This window comes from Vespula pensylvanica, chromosome 10, assembly GCF_014466175.1.
Source record: "Vespula pensylvanica isolate Volc-1 chromosome 10, ASM1446617v1, whole genome shotgun sequence".
NCBI lineage: Eukaryota > Metazoa > Arthropoda > Insecta > Hymenoptera > Vespidae > Vespula > Vespula pensylvanica.
In genome coordinates, this window is record NC_057694.1 from 4,517,107 (window position 1) to 4,534,697 (window position 17,591).

At 33.9% G+C, this 17,591-nt stretch overlaps 1 protein-coding gene across 2 annotated transcripts in view; it reads left to right on the top strand.

The window, feature by feature from the left end:
• LOC122632691 (nephrin-like) overlaps nucleotides 1-17,591 on the top strand; it is a 112,195-nt gene that overhangs the window by 87,193 nt on the left and 7,411 nt on the right. For both annotated transcript variants that reach the window (XM_043819817.1, XM_043819818.1), the window contains exons 9-10: nucleotides 11,241-11,371; nucleotides 16,416-16,575. In XM_043819817.1, coding sequence (XP_043675752.1) covers nucleotides 11,241-11,371; nucleotides 16,416-16,575 — 291 coding nt within the window. The remainder of the gene's footprint in view (nucleotides 1-11,240; nucleotides 11,372-16,415; nucleotides 16,576-17,591) is intronic.

A 17,591-nucleotide genomic window follows, 5' to 3' on the forward strand; every position in this document is an offset into this window, starting at 1 on the left:
GATTTCTGATTCTCTCAGCTTCGATTTTCGCAAGGAAAAATTATTCGTCGTAACGTCCGTTTCGTCCTTCAGAAGAAGGAAATAACGACGTTCCCGAACGGTTTTCGCGAGAGGTTTTCGTTAAGAATTTACGACAAGCGATCCTCGAAAAGCGAGCGATATCAACGCGCTCGAGAGACTGTTAGAAGATGGGTCCATTGCGCTTCGAACAAAGATCAGAGAAGGAACGAAGCTAGAGCAGATTTTATCGAATGGAAGAGACAGAGTGAGACTTCTCTCCAGCCCAGTCGAGTAAGGACGACGTGTTTCTTGTTTTACGGCCGGCTATTTAGATTTTATACGGCCGCTTCCGCCACTCCTCTCGCATTTGCACCGTATCTTTACATCCAGAACATCGAAACGTGCCGCGGCAAAATCGAAATCGCAGCATAGACGATACCGTTCTCATCAAATTGCTTTGAAACGAGTTATTCACCAACTTTTCACAGACATCATCCTCCTCCCTTTATCACGCTCCTCTCTCTCTCTCTATTCATCATCCGATGACAAACATTTGTTCATTGTATAAAACTCTACATGAAAATAAAATGACTTTCTTTTTTCGTTTAAAATCGAGAATCAATATTTTGTGACTTTTCGCTTTGTTTCATTCGTTAAACTTTATCAAATTAATTTGTGAAGGAAGATAAACAATTATTGCCATACTTCTCAAGCAAAAATGATTTTCAGACTTTGTCAAGTCAATAAAAGTCAAAAATATATAAAAAAAGTTACTTTAAGATTTAATTATCTTACTTAATTATTGCTCAGTGAATTCGTTAATGACTCCCGGGAAACAAAGGATAATGCTATCGATAAATTTCTAAAAGACCAAAGCGGATTTTTTTCATTTAATTACAATACCGTAAGATTGCTGATAGCTTTATTTCAATCCGAGCTTTTCTCTTGAAGAAGATACGCAGAAGCATCAACTTGTGCGACTTTCTTCTCGTAGTTTCCTTAGTAGCTTGCACGTTAATCGTCTTAATTACTGCAAAGAGATTACTTTCGACAGAGGAAAACCATAGCAAATTCCTAGAAAGTCCCATGAATATTTACAAACGGTTTACCTACGGTCTAATTTCGATCTACCTATTCCATTACTTTCGCATGCTCTTAATCGATATAATTCTTTACTTGTTATATTTTTCTTAAAATGCTTTAAAAGAGAATCGCATTATTTCCTAACATAAACTACGATGTTTCGAGTATAATGATACATGTAATATTAACGAACAACTTCTTCATCCTATTAACTTTTGTAAATATAATTAGAAGATCCTTTAATGTTGGATGTTAACAAATGAAATCGCATCGTAAATTCGTAAGGTTCATCCCGATTCGATTCAGACTCGTCGACCTTAAATTTCTTAAAGGTAGGAACGATCTTATTTTACGCTTTTCGAGTACAAGAAGCCTCATAAAAGGCGTTATTGCTAGGACTCGTAGAGAGGACCCATCGAGTACGACAAATTTGTCTGTTCCTGGAATACGAATTCTAATCTCTAAATCCGTAGAAACATTTCCTTCTCGACGATCGGCTTTACGATTACTACGTCACGCGGCTAGTTCGACGACGACTCTATCTCAAATAAAAATAAAATACGGAAAAAGGAATCCCTGAAACGTCCATTTTTTTCTATTCCCTTTTTCTGATTCACCGTCGGCAATAGATATCCGTTGATCGTAAAAGAACCAGGACAAGGAAAAGTTTTGCTTTGCCAGCAACAAAATAGAATGTCGGACTCGCTGGTAACGCCCTCGTAGTCGCCTTTTGCGTCATGATTCTGTTTATCATGAGAAGGATTCTCTCCCTTTTCTCACTGGAGCGCGTATGCTTAACTTTATGGGTCTCAACGATCGATAAGCGAAACGGTAGAATACTGCTTGTCTATTTTCTCCCTCAACATGTCATTTCTTTATTTTTTTTTTTTTTTTATCAAATTATTGTCGATCCTATCAATAATTTTTTAGAGAGATTTAAGAGAGATGAATATCACTCGAATATTTCGGATTTTGATCATAGAATTTATTAATATAATCTTAACGATTCAACTCTCATTTCCAAATGTAAAAGACGAACTTTAGAAATTAGAGAATCTCAGAAGAGTAGAAAAGTCTTTTAGTTTTTTGAATCGATACTCTTAATAAAAAAAAATTTTCTTGTGACATTGATACAAAGTAACTTTACGAAGCTTTTACGAGAACTCCGTTGTACTGGTATATACCACGTCTTAAAAAGTAAATGGTACGATTAGTCTCACGAATTCACGATAGAGTTTCGGTATAATGTGAAACCATTAACGATTTAACGCCATGATAACCCGAGGACTGGATTCACCGAGGACACGTTAAAAGCTACGAATCGGAGTAGGAAAACGTTTCGAACACTGCTCGTATAAATTCGTTCATTTGCACGATAAAAATCCTATTGTCTTGTAAAATTCGAGGGCTCGGTATAAACGTCAAAACTATAGAGCGACTGCTAACACGAATATTGGATTTTCAGTAGATAAGTATATTCATCGGAATGAAAACGTATAATGCGTATGCATTTGATTTGAAATTCTGATTTACCAGAAACACCGGCAATTCTATCCCATACTTTTGCTAAATTATTCTCGATTTTATTTTTTATATAATTAATGCGTAATCGAATAAATATATATCTTCAAACAAATTAAAACATTTCCAACAAATACTCATGAACATCAATTACTAAAATTGAAGCGTCGCAAATTTTTTTTCGTTAATTTCACTTGCTACACATTTTCTATTTAAGGTCGGTATTCCATATACATAGTTTATTTCAAACGTAAAAAATATTTACATTTTATATATTTCTTTTATAAAATGGCTTAGAACCCGAAACTCAGAAGCGACCCACTTATATCTTCCGTAATGCATATTCCTTGGTTTGATTCCCAAACTCTAGTTTTACGCATGAACCTTTAATTTATAAGTATTTTTGTATTATTCATCTACTCCTATCTTTAATGCTCTCAAAGTCCATAGAGTAGGATCTTAGTGATATAATCATAAAATTTCCATATTTATGGTAAGTACACTTATATTTGACGGTGAACCGTGAATGAGAAAACACTTGAACGTTTAGGCCAATGCTTTATCATTCTATATCACTCAGTTTCTTATCATTCGTTTTCTCATCTTGTTATGCAGGATTAGTAAATGTAATCCTTTTTTGTCAATAGAGAAAATATCTGTGGTATAAAATTACTTCAAGCAAGAATAAAGCAACGGTCGGACTTCTTAGCCAATTAGACGGACTTTTAGCCAATTTCTTCCAAAGATATCCTCCCGAGCTCTGCACAGTATGTGGTATGGTCCTCCATGCTCTTTCTACTGCCTTCACTTCTCAATTGTTCTTAACGCTACATCGAGACACATGGCTCGACTCGAGATTCTTCTATCTTCCCATCCTGCAAAAAATAGTGGAAAATTCTTTACAATATTGTTATCATTCTTTTCCAAATTTATTATCGCATTCTATCTTGTTTTTTGCGTTTGTATTCTATGAATCCTAACTATATTTTCGCTTATCTATAAATATGTTATTAAAAACTAAAAAGCTTCCGTTCAGATCAATATTCTATTACTTTTCCAATTTGCGTAACAGTATGTACATTGGTCGATTAACAAGATCTCATTAAGCACGTTAAAATCTAATTAAAAAAGATTTGGTAAAATGCGCTTTAAAATATTTTTCGAATTTAAAAAATTATAAAATACTCAGTTTACGCTATAGTAGAATTTAGTTTGTAAAGAGAAAATCGATTGAAACATTTATAATTGAATTCATCGTAAAATATACCTTACATCGTCAATAATCATTAACTTTTGTTTAATTGAATACATTTATTTTTCTAACTTTTTTTTTTCTTTTTCTTATTAACTTATATTAATTCGACGTGTAATCTGGTCTGACAATAATCAAAGGTTGCATCGCAAATAAGCTCCTTTGGAGGTGGTGTACCACGATGGTCGAACTTGGGCCTTACAAACCCAAGAGGTCACAAAAGGAACAACCACATCGCCCTCCGAGTAGCCGAAGAACCGCAGGGAACTAACTCAAGCGAACTCATTCAGTTTGCTAACATTGACGAAGACTCGTCGAGGTAGATCGAAGGATAATACGCATTCAAATATATATAAATCATATATAGATATATACTCACGTATTTTCATCTATTCACGGAATGCACCGTAACATGAGTAGTATTAATTGCAAAAATTCGTTTTCTTTGCAAACTGCAAGTTGAGAAATGAAATGATTACATAGATATAAACCAAAATCCAAGCAACATCTTATCTCTACACAAATGCGAAGACATCCAATCTCGAATGCTCTACAATCTACGGTTTATCTTCCCTAACTTCTAACTCGTTATAGCCAATTATCATTGAGTCTTACCACTAACTCTATCGGAAGTATGATTCTCAACCCTGTCTGTTATTACCATACTCTAGATGCGTTCATTATCGCGCCATCAAATTTAGTAGCTTATCATGATCTTTATTTACGCAAACGATTAATCTATATGGTTATCCAAAGCACACTACACGATTCCTACTATCGGACAGAGATTATGCGACATTATCAGTTAACGACTATTGTTATGATCATGCTACATAATTTCCATGTTTATACTTTCACCTCTACATTCTTATTATTAAGCATTTCAATAATATTTTTTATATGTATCATTAAATTTTTTCTTAAAGAAAAGTAACGAGACGTTATTCTTAATTAAAATAAAATAATAAGAATGTATGATTTTCAATTCTTTTTCAAACTTTCTTTTTCTTAAACTTTTTACTTTTATCCTGTATATGCTATATTGAGTGACTTTAAAAAAAAAAAGAAAGAAAAACTAAAAACCCGTTTCAAATACAATTTCGTTTGTGTAACTGAAAAAGAAGTTTTTCTAGTTGCATATTCTAAAAAGTAGCACAGCGAACAGCAAGGCTATCGCACAACTTTACCGAATCCTTTCTTATATCGGTGTTGGCATGTTTGTCTTTGTATAGGGTGCTTTAAATATTTATTGCTAGGGAGCCATAAAGTTTGAAGAAAGCAAACATGCGTCGCGATAATTCTGAAAGAGAAAGATAGACAAAGAAAAAGAGAGAGAGCGTCAGTGCCATGTAAAAACGATAAATCCAAGAGGCATTGTCTTCGTACGTAGAAAAGCCATTATCGAGCTGCATTACTTCTACTGCTAAATGGCTCCAAGTAATTCAAAGAGCGTGCCTTTACCACCTACCCTTACCCAACTGTCCTATAATTCGATACGTAAGAAATACCATTGAGGAAATTCCACGTTCTTTGAATCGTTAAGCCCTACCGATTAACCCGGCAAAAGGATCCTTCGCTTTTAATTTCCACTTCGGTCGGTTAGAGCATGACCCGCTACGTCCTTTCAAGAGAAACGCGTTACTACTTGCGACAAATCGTTCAAAATCGTAATAAAGTTTTAATTAAATTACATGCGAGCATTAACATTCCTTCGACTCATTATCGAAGCACGAATTCAATTTCATCCTGATTAGAACAGAATCTGTTCAAAATTCCGATCTTACGAGTTCCTCTTTCTCCTTATACCGATCGATCTCAGGAAACGTAAATGAGTTTTTACGATTATTAAATTGTCATCATAACGAAAAAAAGGGGTTATATAATAAAGCGACTTTTTTAGAATCTTGTTTAAGTAGAAAAAGAAATATAAAAGGAAAGATAGAGAGATAGGCAATCGCACAGTGATTTTAACAGGTCTTTCAATAAATATAATATGTTGATTTAATAGCATTTGTAATAATCTTGAAAATAGAATTTCGAACAAAGATCGAGCATATATGCATGCAAATTCGAAAGAAAAAAATTAGAAATGTATACAATCTCTCTCTCTCTCTCTCTCTCTCTCTCTCTCTCTCTCTCTCTCTCATTTCTATCTTTTTCTTCTTAAACTCGTAAAATATGTTTTATCCAATTTTTAAAATTTCACGAAACGTACCGAGGACGTTAATATCTATCGAGCCATCGTACAATAAGACAACTCGACAATGCTGGAATCCGACTCACTTATCTTACCGATCTATCGACACACGTTGCAAAATTCATATCATGAATATCCTCTCGTACATATTCGATAGTCCGAGATTCACTCCATAGTTTCCTAATTCCCCTTAATTCACCCCCTAGTCAAATCTGAACTATCTACCTTTTCTATGCTCTTTTTCTCTCTCTTTCTCTCTCGCAAACTCATCCTTAGAGGCTTAATCATTTTCCTTCTTTTATCAAAACTTTCCACTTGACAACGAAGTTGACGAATTGAATTCGTTATGAATGGAACCACTGTAAAACCAACAGTTTCTACTGACTATCCGCAAAATAACCACCACATCTATATGTCAAACTTCCTTTCATGAACGTTATTACTAACGAAACATCCTTTTATTACTGCTTAACGAGTTTTTCTCATTATTTCATTCCATCCGAAAAAATACCTGGTGTTAATCGAAATAATATTAAACATCGTTCTCTTTTTTTTTGTAAATTACACTATATTGTCAAAAATATAATGTCGTATTATAAATCCCGAACAAATAATTTTATATTGTACCATGCTCATAAAAACGCTTCTCGTAATTTTTTTCATCGGAATGATATACGGAATTATAACAATTAATACATTAAACAAAGAGTATTAATGTTTCTTTTTAAATCATAATAATTGGTATTTTCAACTTCAACTTTCCATCTACTCTCGCGTTCATATCTTCATATAATATATTTAAATTTGTTTCCGGAATCGATCTTAGCCGTCGATAAACTTTAAATCGATGGCTGTGTTAATGCAAACAATGGAGCGAATGAAAAGAATGAGCATATGACGTATCACCTTTCAAAATTCAAAAACATTTGTTGTATTCTCTTTACAAGGATCCATGATTTTAACCGAACGTCGTCTACTGTGCTCGATCGATATAATAACGAATATCGTTGAAGTTTCGACAAAATGTGAAGAATAAAAAAGGTGCGAAAATGAATTTTCATAAACGATTTACGATTACGAAAAATGATATTGATCGTCGCAATGCGAAAAAAGTTAATTTGAAAATCAGAAGCAAAGAACGTTTTCCGCGATGCAAAAAGAAGACAAAAAAACGTTGATGTTTAGATAGACTGTCTAGAGTGAGCACCCTTTGTTTGGGTGAACGTGTACATTCAGAGCGGTCCACTTGCTTTCTGTGACCAAAAATCGGTCTCGGATAAATTGACTCGATACCTCTTTTCTTCGGTTATCGATAACCCCTTGCCAAATAGGGTAGGAAAGAAAGCAGGAGGAAAGCCAAGGAAATGTAGAGAACGCAGTCGAAGAAAAAGAAAATGGAGTGAGATAGAGAAAGAAAGAAAGAAAGGAGGGGGGGGTGGGTTGGGAAATAAGAAGTGAGAGGAGATCTTAAAAGAGGTGTGCAAAGAAAATTGGAACGCGGCTTGCCACTCTTTTCCATCGACACTTTTATTTCTTTTCGTACTCGTACTCTGCTCTTCGCGTTTTTTCAAACGCATTCGTTCAAATACTCGCGAAACGGAAATAAAAAGAAATATAAAAAAACGATATATCTCGAGTACGCTATTAAACAATGACTCTATATATTTCAAAGAAAAATGAAAAAATAATATAATCTAATAGGGTTTTCCGAAGGTAGAAAACGACAATACGTGAAAGGTCGATTAACTTTGTTGACTGCACGCTCGTTAATATTTCGGAGCAATGCGCACCTCGTTACGACACGATAAATGGTTATTTGAGTGTCGTAGGAGCGCGTTTTATAAATGTTTTACGAAAACAAACTAAAGTGGTGAAACCTCGAGAACTCTTTTCGGGTTACGGTACCGATTAAGAACGATCGTTGCCGCGCTTAAGATCGTATCTCGTCGTCGTATCGGATCGTAATTTTCTACAGTAGACAGGAAAACATATGATATATCGAACCGCATAAAAAGATGCGCGCGCGCTCTTTCTCTACCGGGCGTGTCTTTGTAGTCTGAAGTATATATTTTCCCAGGTTAAAAAGAAGATGGCGGAATGGGAGGCTTGAGAATGGTTTCATTGAAACCGGGTCGCTCGACCGGAAGAGAATATAGTCTCGAGCTCCTTTAGCTCGAGGTACTTCGTTTCTTCATTATAAGGAACAATTGTGGCACAAAGGGTCGCTAGTAGCAGAATTAGGGTTGCTAGAAAATCAAAAAAGTCGGGCCAAACGAACCGCGTTAATGAAGTTGAGAGGAGAAGTCGCGACGCTATTTCTTAGCTTCTTCTTCTTTCGATTCCATTTCGGAATAGATTCGAAGAAAGAACAAGGGAAGAAGAAAATAAAATCTACAAAAAATTCGATATTCTATGGATCGTAAACTGTCTCTCCAATATCGTGTCGAAAGATAGCTGGAAAAGCAATAACTTTTCAAGTGTTTTAGTTAATCGTAAAGAAGGAAAAAAAACAGTATAACAAACGCTTTTTCTACAACGTGATGTTTCGATAATATTGGTAATGATGATGTTGACGGTGTGATCGTTGAAACATGTGTACATACAATATACATATTTACTACTCATTACTAGCCGCGGTAGTATGAACTCGTAGTTCCTACAATCGTCCACCAATCTATAAGTAGTTACATGCATGCATAAAGATGTATACAATACACGTACGTACATACATATGGATATATATACATACATTAGTATATGTATGCGTGACCAATCTCACATCTCTCGCATTTCGACGTAACCGCGTGCGTGCCGCATATCGTTCATCACCACATGCTCGCGCTTATGTTACTATCTATGTGCTCGTTCTCTCTCCCTCTCTCTCTCTCTCACTCTCCCTCTCCCTCTCCCTCTTCCTTGCCCTCTACCACTACCTCTCTCTCTCTCTCCCTGTACCTCTCCTTCTCCTTCTTCCCCTCCCTCACCCTGTCTCTCTCCCTCCCACCCTTTCTTTCCTCCTTCTTCTTCCTTACTTTTACTATATATTGATACCCGGATATGTATTTCGTATTCATTTGATTTATAATAGATACATACGTTGTAAGTTTAAAAAAAAAAAAACTAAAAAAATAGATATAACTTTTTATTTCTTAAATCTAATTTTCTGATATTGTACTTTTTATCAATTAATATGACTATGCATCTGAAAAATATCGCTAAATCGATAGTCGATACTAATAAATAATACTACATTTAATATATAACATATATAAATACACATTTTGCAAGACGTAAAACCTTTTTTAAATTATTATCCTATTCTTTTAACTCTACATGTAACAAAATTTGTTTGCTCTTAAGATTTCTTACTTCGACATGTTTCGATCATAACAAGAGACCAAAACCAATTAAAGGATACAAAATTTTTTAAACCTTATACTAATTTATTACAATATTTAAACTTATAATAGCATTAATTATCTTACGATTCAAAGTACAAGAAAGACATATATATATTTGTAAACGAATTTATCAAAAAACTGCGAATTTGCATATTTAAAAAAACAATAGGTATATCAATGGAAGCATCCGCTACGTAATTCGTACGAGGAAGCAGTGGAATAAATATTTCGTGTTAATTCGTGCGTGACGTTATTACGCTAGTCGCATTTCAGTCGCAGATTTGCCTTTGACTTCGGTACTTTGAATACGAGCGCAAGCGAAAATGCAAATTTCATTAAACGCCGCCCCCGATAATATAGGTACGCATATTATTATGGCGTGGTTTGCTCCCCTTCGGTTCATAAATAACATTTCTCGAAAGCGGTAGAAATAATTTCGAAAATGTCATAATCGTCTCATTCTTTCTTTCTATTTTGTTAAATTAATCTTTACTTTTCTATCTTTTTGAAAAGTTATTACAAAGACGAAAACTTCCATGTTCGTTTATTACATATTTCGGTAGAACCGACTTCGCCGTTGAACGATGAGAAGTATTATGTAATCCATTCGATCGAAAAACTTCTCGATGGGAATATTTCATCTTTAACGTAAACTTTGAGAATTACAAAATGTATGAGACGAAAAGGAAATGCTTTATAAAAATGAAATTATTTAAAAAATTTCTTTTATTCTTTTTACTCAAAGTTCATATTTATCTTCGAAATTATCTTTTTACGATGCAACATTCAGTGTACGCCCAATTTTCACAAAATAACTTTAACGATATCAAATCAAGATATAAAACGTGAAATCAGTAATACTTGCAATTCAAATTTTCTATTTCTATTTATATTTATACAGATATGACCTAATTAAATAACAATTAATTGTGCGTATTCTCTCTGTTGTTCCCAAGTTCAGCCATCATGGTACACCACCTCGAAAGCTGCCAATTCGCGATATTCTTTTCGATGGTCGCCAAACTGGATTACCAACTAAATTAATATTGGGTAATTGATCCAAGTTGAATAAATTGTAGAGTTTTGTAAACGAACATGTTTAATTAAATACCAATAGTAATACAATGAATAATTATTAGCAGTATAAATATCATGACGTTACAACGATGAATTTGAACGAAAAATTTATCGATCGTTAAATAAAACAAAGTTTGGCATTTGGCTCACACGGACAGACCGATTCTTTTAGATTTGTTCAAAATAAATGAAATTGATTTTTCTTAAATTTTTCTAGAAGATCAAATTCAAGAAAAATAATTTTACATATTACTCGATAGGTCTTGTTTTTGAATTGTCGACGAAATTTATGAGAAAGAATTCAGAAAACCCAGATAAAAATATTCAAATTTTTCGTTGGAGATGAAACATTAATCGATATAAAATTTCAATTACGTATAAATATGATAATTCGTTCGTTAAGATAAAATGCTAATACTATAATCGGATGAAAATAATGATGTAGAAATTTGAAATTATAAGAAATCCGATTACTCAAAAACACATCGTTTCAACGAATAGAGTAAACCGTAAATACAAACGTACATATACATAAACATAAAAATTAAAGATATCTTTCGTATACATTAAAAAAATCTAATCGTAAAGATTAACCAAGATCTATTGAAAAATCGACTCTTATTTCGACTCTTTATTCGACTCGATTCAATTACAATTTAAACAAAACTGATTCGATTCTAATCATTTTCTTGACTCCTTCACTTTGCAGATGCGCCTATCGTCACTCTCAAAATGGGTTCTTCCTTGGATCCGAAACGTATTAAAGAGGGCGATGACGTTTACTTCGAGTGCACCGTCAGATCCAATCCTAGAGCCTATAAACTAACTTGGTTTCATGAGGTAAGAATCAATTGACCTTAAAATGGTGACTATACATTATGTAGACCTCGTTCCATTTATCCTTTTTAAAAATATTTATACATTCGGTTTATACAAATTGCAACTTCTATGAAATACCTACATATATCCAGGATTTTGTTATCACTTTCTTAAAATATTCCAATTACATCCCTTTTACAATCTACGCGTATAAGATCGATGACACAATGTCTATTGAAAGATGAATCGTTGCTCGTTACAGATAGCGCGATAATTGTGACAGAAAATTTTCATAAAATCGTAAACGTCGTTCGGAATGTTACCTTTTTCGAAGGATTAGAGTGACCAACTAACCTGACACAGTTTTCCTATTTAGTTTCGTTTTGTCCCGAGGCTGTTCACGCGACGCAAGATCGCTGGAGCCTAGGTGACAGCGTAGGGTCCGTGGAGAGAACACAAGAGGACCTAGTTCGCGTTGTCGGAAAGCTCAGAGAGAAAGAGAAAGAGAGAGGATGAGAATAGGAAAAGACTAGGCGGATGCTACGTAGGATTTCGCCAATCCTCCCAGGAAGCGTACTGATTCGGACTAGGAAATGATGGAAAGCATAATCCTCCTTAAGAGGCTTAACACGACGATCCTCGAGTGACCGAAGATAACGGCGGAGCTTTTCAAGTGCTAGGTACCGAGCTTTTTTTGAATACTTGAGCAACAGCAAGGCGCAATAGGGAAATCCTAGAAAGATTCTGACCGTCTTTTCTCCCTCTCTCTCTCTGTCTTTCTTTATCGCTCCCTCTCGTTCTACCGCTCTCTTCACCGTACGGCACAATCCCATCATTCGTCGTGAAATAAAACTTTTAGAATAAGAGAGAGAAAGAGAAAGAAGAGAGAATAGAGAGTATTATCGATTCACTCTTCCCCTACTTTCCTGTCGATTCTTTGAAGTACATTTGGTAGTACCTTTTAATCTCGTAAGAGCGCGAGTGTATCTTGCTTAAAAGTAACACGTCAAAATCGTTCTTGCGACGAAAAATAAATCTTCCTGTCCGAAAGCGCATGCACATATTTACGTGTCCCTTTAGTCGTTACTTTTTTGTACTTTTCAAATACAATAAAATATTACGGATTATTATACAAAAAATTCAATCCGCTCATTCATTAAATCGTATCTACGAATGAAAATATCATTTTTAATTTGCCGTATTATTATATCGCTGGACGGAATTCGACGAACCTACATTAAAATTATTCGTGATAATAAGAGCTTTTTCTTTTATTACATCGAAAAACTGCTTCCCTTTTTGTCGATACGTTGTCCATAAATATCTGTAGCATATTACCTACTTTCTCAGTGAAAGGAATAACATCTTGTAATACAATTAATTTATTTATTTTCTCATAACTACTAAAACCTAACATGGGAGATTCAATTTGCAAATAAATAATTATTTCTCATGTGAGTCACATTAATGTGAATGCAAAATACGAAAGTTGCATTTTTTTGGAATCGTGCGGTAATGAAAAAATTGTATTTTCGAGTGCGTCGATGAAGTTTTAATTAATGCGCTGGTCTTAATTTAATACAGTCATCCCAGGCTATAATATAACGTTAATTTCATAGACTACCATAAAGCATAGCACGATTCATGCATTTTCCGGTAATATTATCACCGTTTCTATAACAGGAAAATATACGAATAAAAGGATTTAGCATGATCGCTTGATACACTTTCTAACAATTTTAAATTTACGTATTTCAACAAATTATTTTTTAATTTGAATAATCGAAATTATGATTCATTGATATGTTATTTATAAACTCGTAAAAGCACGAGTTCTAACTTGAAGATGCACAATTCACTATCAGATGCAAAAATAGGACATAAGTAGATATCTTGTATATACTATAATACATAAAAGCATATGCGTATGCTTGTCTCAAGAAAATCAGAAGAAAAGAACCGAGATCGCAGACAGCCACGTGTACACAAGGAGCACGTGCCGCACGTATATTCCAAGCTTTTTCATAGCTGGAAGACATGAACCCGGTAGGTCTATTATCGCTCCGACAGGGAATACGAATATTTAATACCGAATACCAACGACTTTCCGATACGCGACGGCTCTAGATAACTTTCCAGGCATCATCTCTGCCTTATTTCTTATGTTAAGTTAAAATAAAATAAGCAGTGAATATTAAAAAATAAAGCAATACAAATTTCAACAACAAATAAAACCTTAATATGCGTGTAATATAAAAATTTGTTTGGTTTAGTCAATTTGTTACTACAGTTAAAAAATATTAATATATACCGGATCGATTTCTAATTGAACAGATAGAAATAAATAATTAGTTTATTTCTAAAAAAAACAGATAATAACACGAACTGTTTTATTGAAAATATCTTTCTTTGTCTTTGCATTTTATCCGAAACGCGAGTCCTCTGTATTGAAAATTTTTATTAAATAAAAGCAAGTAGTGCAAAATAAAAATAGAAAACTCGAATGTATTCACATATTGAAGCCAAAATTCAAACTGTTCTACTTGCTGATATAGCAAGAATTCAAGTTTCTGTAAACTTCTCGATACCAAATATAAACGAATATACTGTACTCGTTAGATACTTATAAAACAACACAAAAGTTTGTGGCCGCTAAAGCGAGTGCGTGTGAGTACTTTCAAGTAGATAGAACGATACTTGGCCGTATATGCGTTCGTTTCATCGTTCTTCCAGAGTGCACCTTATTTGATCCGACACGATCTTAGTCGTTCCTATTGTATGTGCCAACCAAATTTAGCGACTACTCTGCTTTCCTCTGCTCAACGTACTTTGCAAATAATACTTAGAGCGCCGCCAACTCGTCGACGAAAGAGGAAGATATATATATATATATACACATATATATATATAGATAGATAGATAGATAGATAGAAAGAGAGAAAGAGAGAGAGAGAGAATATATTCACGTAGAAAATTCAGATCCTTGCTCGACATGAAACTTTCTCGAGCGAACCCCGAGACACCCAAGATTCTCGTTCTCGCTCGTATTTACGAGCCGCAAAGAGTAACTCAATTTTCGACGTGAATTAACCAACACGTTTTTCTTGACGTTTTCGTTTCTCCACGACAGAGAACTTCCTTTGTATGATTATTATTTTCTAGAATCGTAATATTTTCTTCTTTGCTCTCGAGAATCCATGGAAAATTCAATAACGTAATCTTTATTGACCTAAAATTGTTAGAAAGCTCTATGTCGGATAACTTTGTTCGCCCAACAATATCTAAACTTTAATTAAGGTAGTTGTAACAATTTCTACTAACTAGTAAGCGACGCTTCGATGTACTTCACATTTGCCAATTTGCTTCGCGAAAAGACTACGGCGTTTATTTCCAAAATTTAACAATGAAAATGAAAAAAACAAGAAAATAATAAAAGCTTCAACGATATAAAAATCTCCATACGAAAGAAAAAATTTGAAGATGCTATGGCACTTGTAAGGGTCACAGAAAACATTATTAGATATCACCATAAAACAATCTCTTCACGTCGTATCCATCAACGTCAGAAACTTGAAACGAGAGCAATCCAGATTTAAACTCAATCTCTGTCTTCAAAAAGTTCTCTCGTTTCAATCGTACTATGTTTCATTTGATCTGTAAATTTTTTTTATCACGTTTAAATATTATAATGTCGCTATCATGTATGTGTTGCGTGAGTTAAGAAAAGAAATAAATAATGTACTTACGTCCTACCTCGAATTACGTGTCAGCATAAGGACATCGAACGGACACGTTGGATGTTGTACAAGACGTAGAATGAAGGACGAGACATTACTCGAGTTAGTACATCGTAAATTCTCTTTGTCCTACCATTTCCGTCGAAACGACGACGACGACGACGACGACGACGACGACGACGATGACAAAGTCAATGTATAACAAGCCGTGATTCCTTCCTCGAGTACGGTCGTCACTTTCGTTGATCAGAAAGCAACGTCGCCGAATACAAAGTTGAACCTTAACTTGGTTACTCGATAAAACTATTGACACACCTTTTACATGATGATATATATAATACATGAATTACCCTCTTTCGCTTTACCCTCTTTCTCTTCCCTCTCTTCGCTATTGATTAAATAAGGTACTAAAAACACACTAAAAAATGTGATCTTAAAAAAATGATTTAGATAATGAAAGTAAAAGATTTAGATAAAGAAGGTAAAAAATTTTTATTCGTATGTAAAAAAAAAAAAGAAATACAAAAATAAACGAAGAAGTTCCTCAATTTCTAGTTTAATGGATAGTAATAATTCGGAGGCATTCTAGTCTAGACAAAATATGCAATACGCGAAATATTTCAAGAAATACTTTGTTCGCGTAATAACGCAACCTTAGAACAAAAGAACTATAACTTGTAAATTAAAATGCATAAGAAATAAATCAGGAAGAAGAAGATGCTGGAAAGTGTCATATAGTTAGTTATAGAGAAATTACAGAGAAGAAAGATATGCCGAAGGTTACGTTAACTTTTCCAAGTTACTTCATCCAGAGAATTAACTTTTCTAACTAACCGTTCGCGACCAAAGAGCGTCAACCTCTGAGAATCGAATCGCCGCTCAACTTGACTTTCCTTCTTCTCCCTTATGCTTTACACGACGAATCAAGACTTATCTCACGTTATTATTCGTCTACCATATATCGTAAAATTACTTTTAAATTACGCCGAACCTGCCATTGAAAGAAAGAATTATAAAATTCGTTTGGCTATGAATACTAGAAAAGTTACGCAGTAAGTTTGAGTACCGTACTCGCAAATAAACATCGCGAAACTTTCATTAAAAAAAAAAAAGGACTGTTGCATTACTTTTAGTGAAATACACATTTCTGACATATATGTATGCGTACATATATCTGATCTTTCTCTTTTTATTACACGACATATTGTTATTCTCGCTACAACATTTTATTAACCTTCTCTTTTTTATTTTACCTTAACGATGAAACGACAACAAAATCTAATTCAAAGTTCTTTGACATCCTCAATATTTTTTGGTTGTTTATTTAGGAAGAAGAACTCCATCACGACGTTACCGCCGGCATAGTGCTTTCAGACCATTCTCTAGTACTTCAGAGCATAACACGGGAATCCGCTGGGAGATACACTTGTATGGCTACCAATCTCGAAGGTCACGAGAGCTCTAACATCGTCAATCTAGAGGTTATGTGTGAGTATGTTTATCGTACTCATTATTTTTACAACTCTCCTATCTTTGACCTTTCATTTCAATGTCCTTCGAATATTCTCAACAAAGAGAAAGATAGACGAACGAAACGTTTGTTACGAAAACTTTCCTATAAATTCTAATTTAGTATAAACATACTATAATAATTTACTATAAAATTCTAACGCATACGGTTAATAAGTTTAAAGAAAAAATAAAAAATCAATTATTACTTTCCCTTGTAAATCGATTAAATGTTCGAATATAACTAAATATAAATGTGTAATAAATAAAATGTGAACAAATGGCACGATAAAAGCAATAAATTCATAATGGAAATGATCGCAGATTTTCGATTAGCGCTCAGGGCACGCATGAGTCATAAAAGTATATAAAATATATTTAGGATCGTATTTATTCTATTGTTTGAACTTTACCTTCTCTTCTTTCTTTTCTTATCCTCTTTCTTCTCTCTTCGCCGTCGAATCGTTCCGATCTCCATTCGTTCTTCCACTATTTAATACACATTTCACACTACACAACACACAAAATATGTCTTTTATTCGTAATTCTCGTTGGAGTTAACTAACGAAACGAAGTATATAATATACGATGATCTTATATATAAAATTATTATTATAAATTATCCTGTAATAATTAGAGAAAATTAAACGTAAAAACAATCGATTAAAATATCGTTATTAAATAATACGTAAAGAAATTATATCGGTAAGAAATATACGTAGAATAAAATAGAACGAAACGAAAACGTGACTGATCTGTACGGCTGCTGACGAACGACTGCTTGAAAGTCACCTCGAGGTTATTGATATTATATTCCAAATACTCTTAAGATTCTCCCGAGTGTATGTTTACAAAATTGTAATAACATTGGTTCTATTATACCGATGATATCAGAACGCGCAAATAAATGATATATTTACATTTATGTATGTTTATATTAAAAGCGTAACTCTCGTCCGCGTAATACTCATATTATTTATATTAAAAGAAAAAAG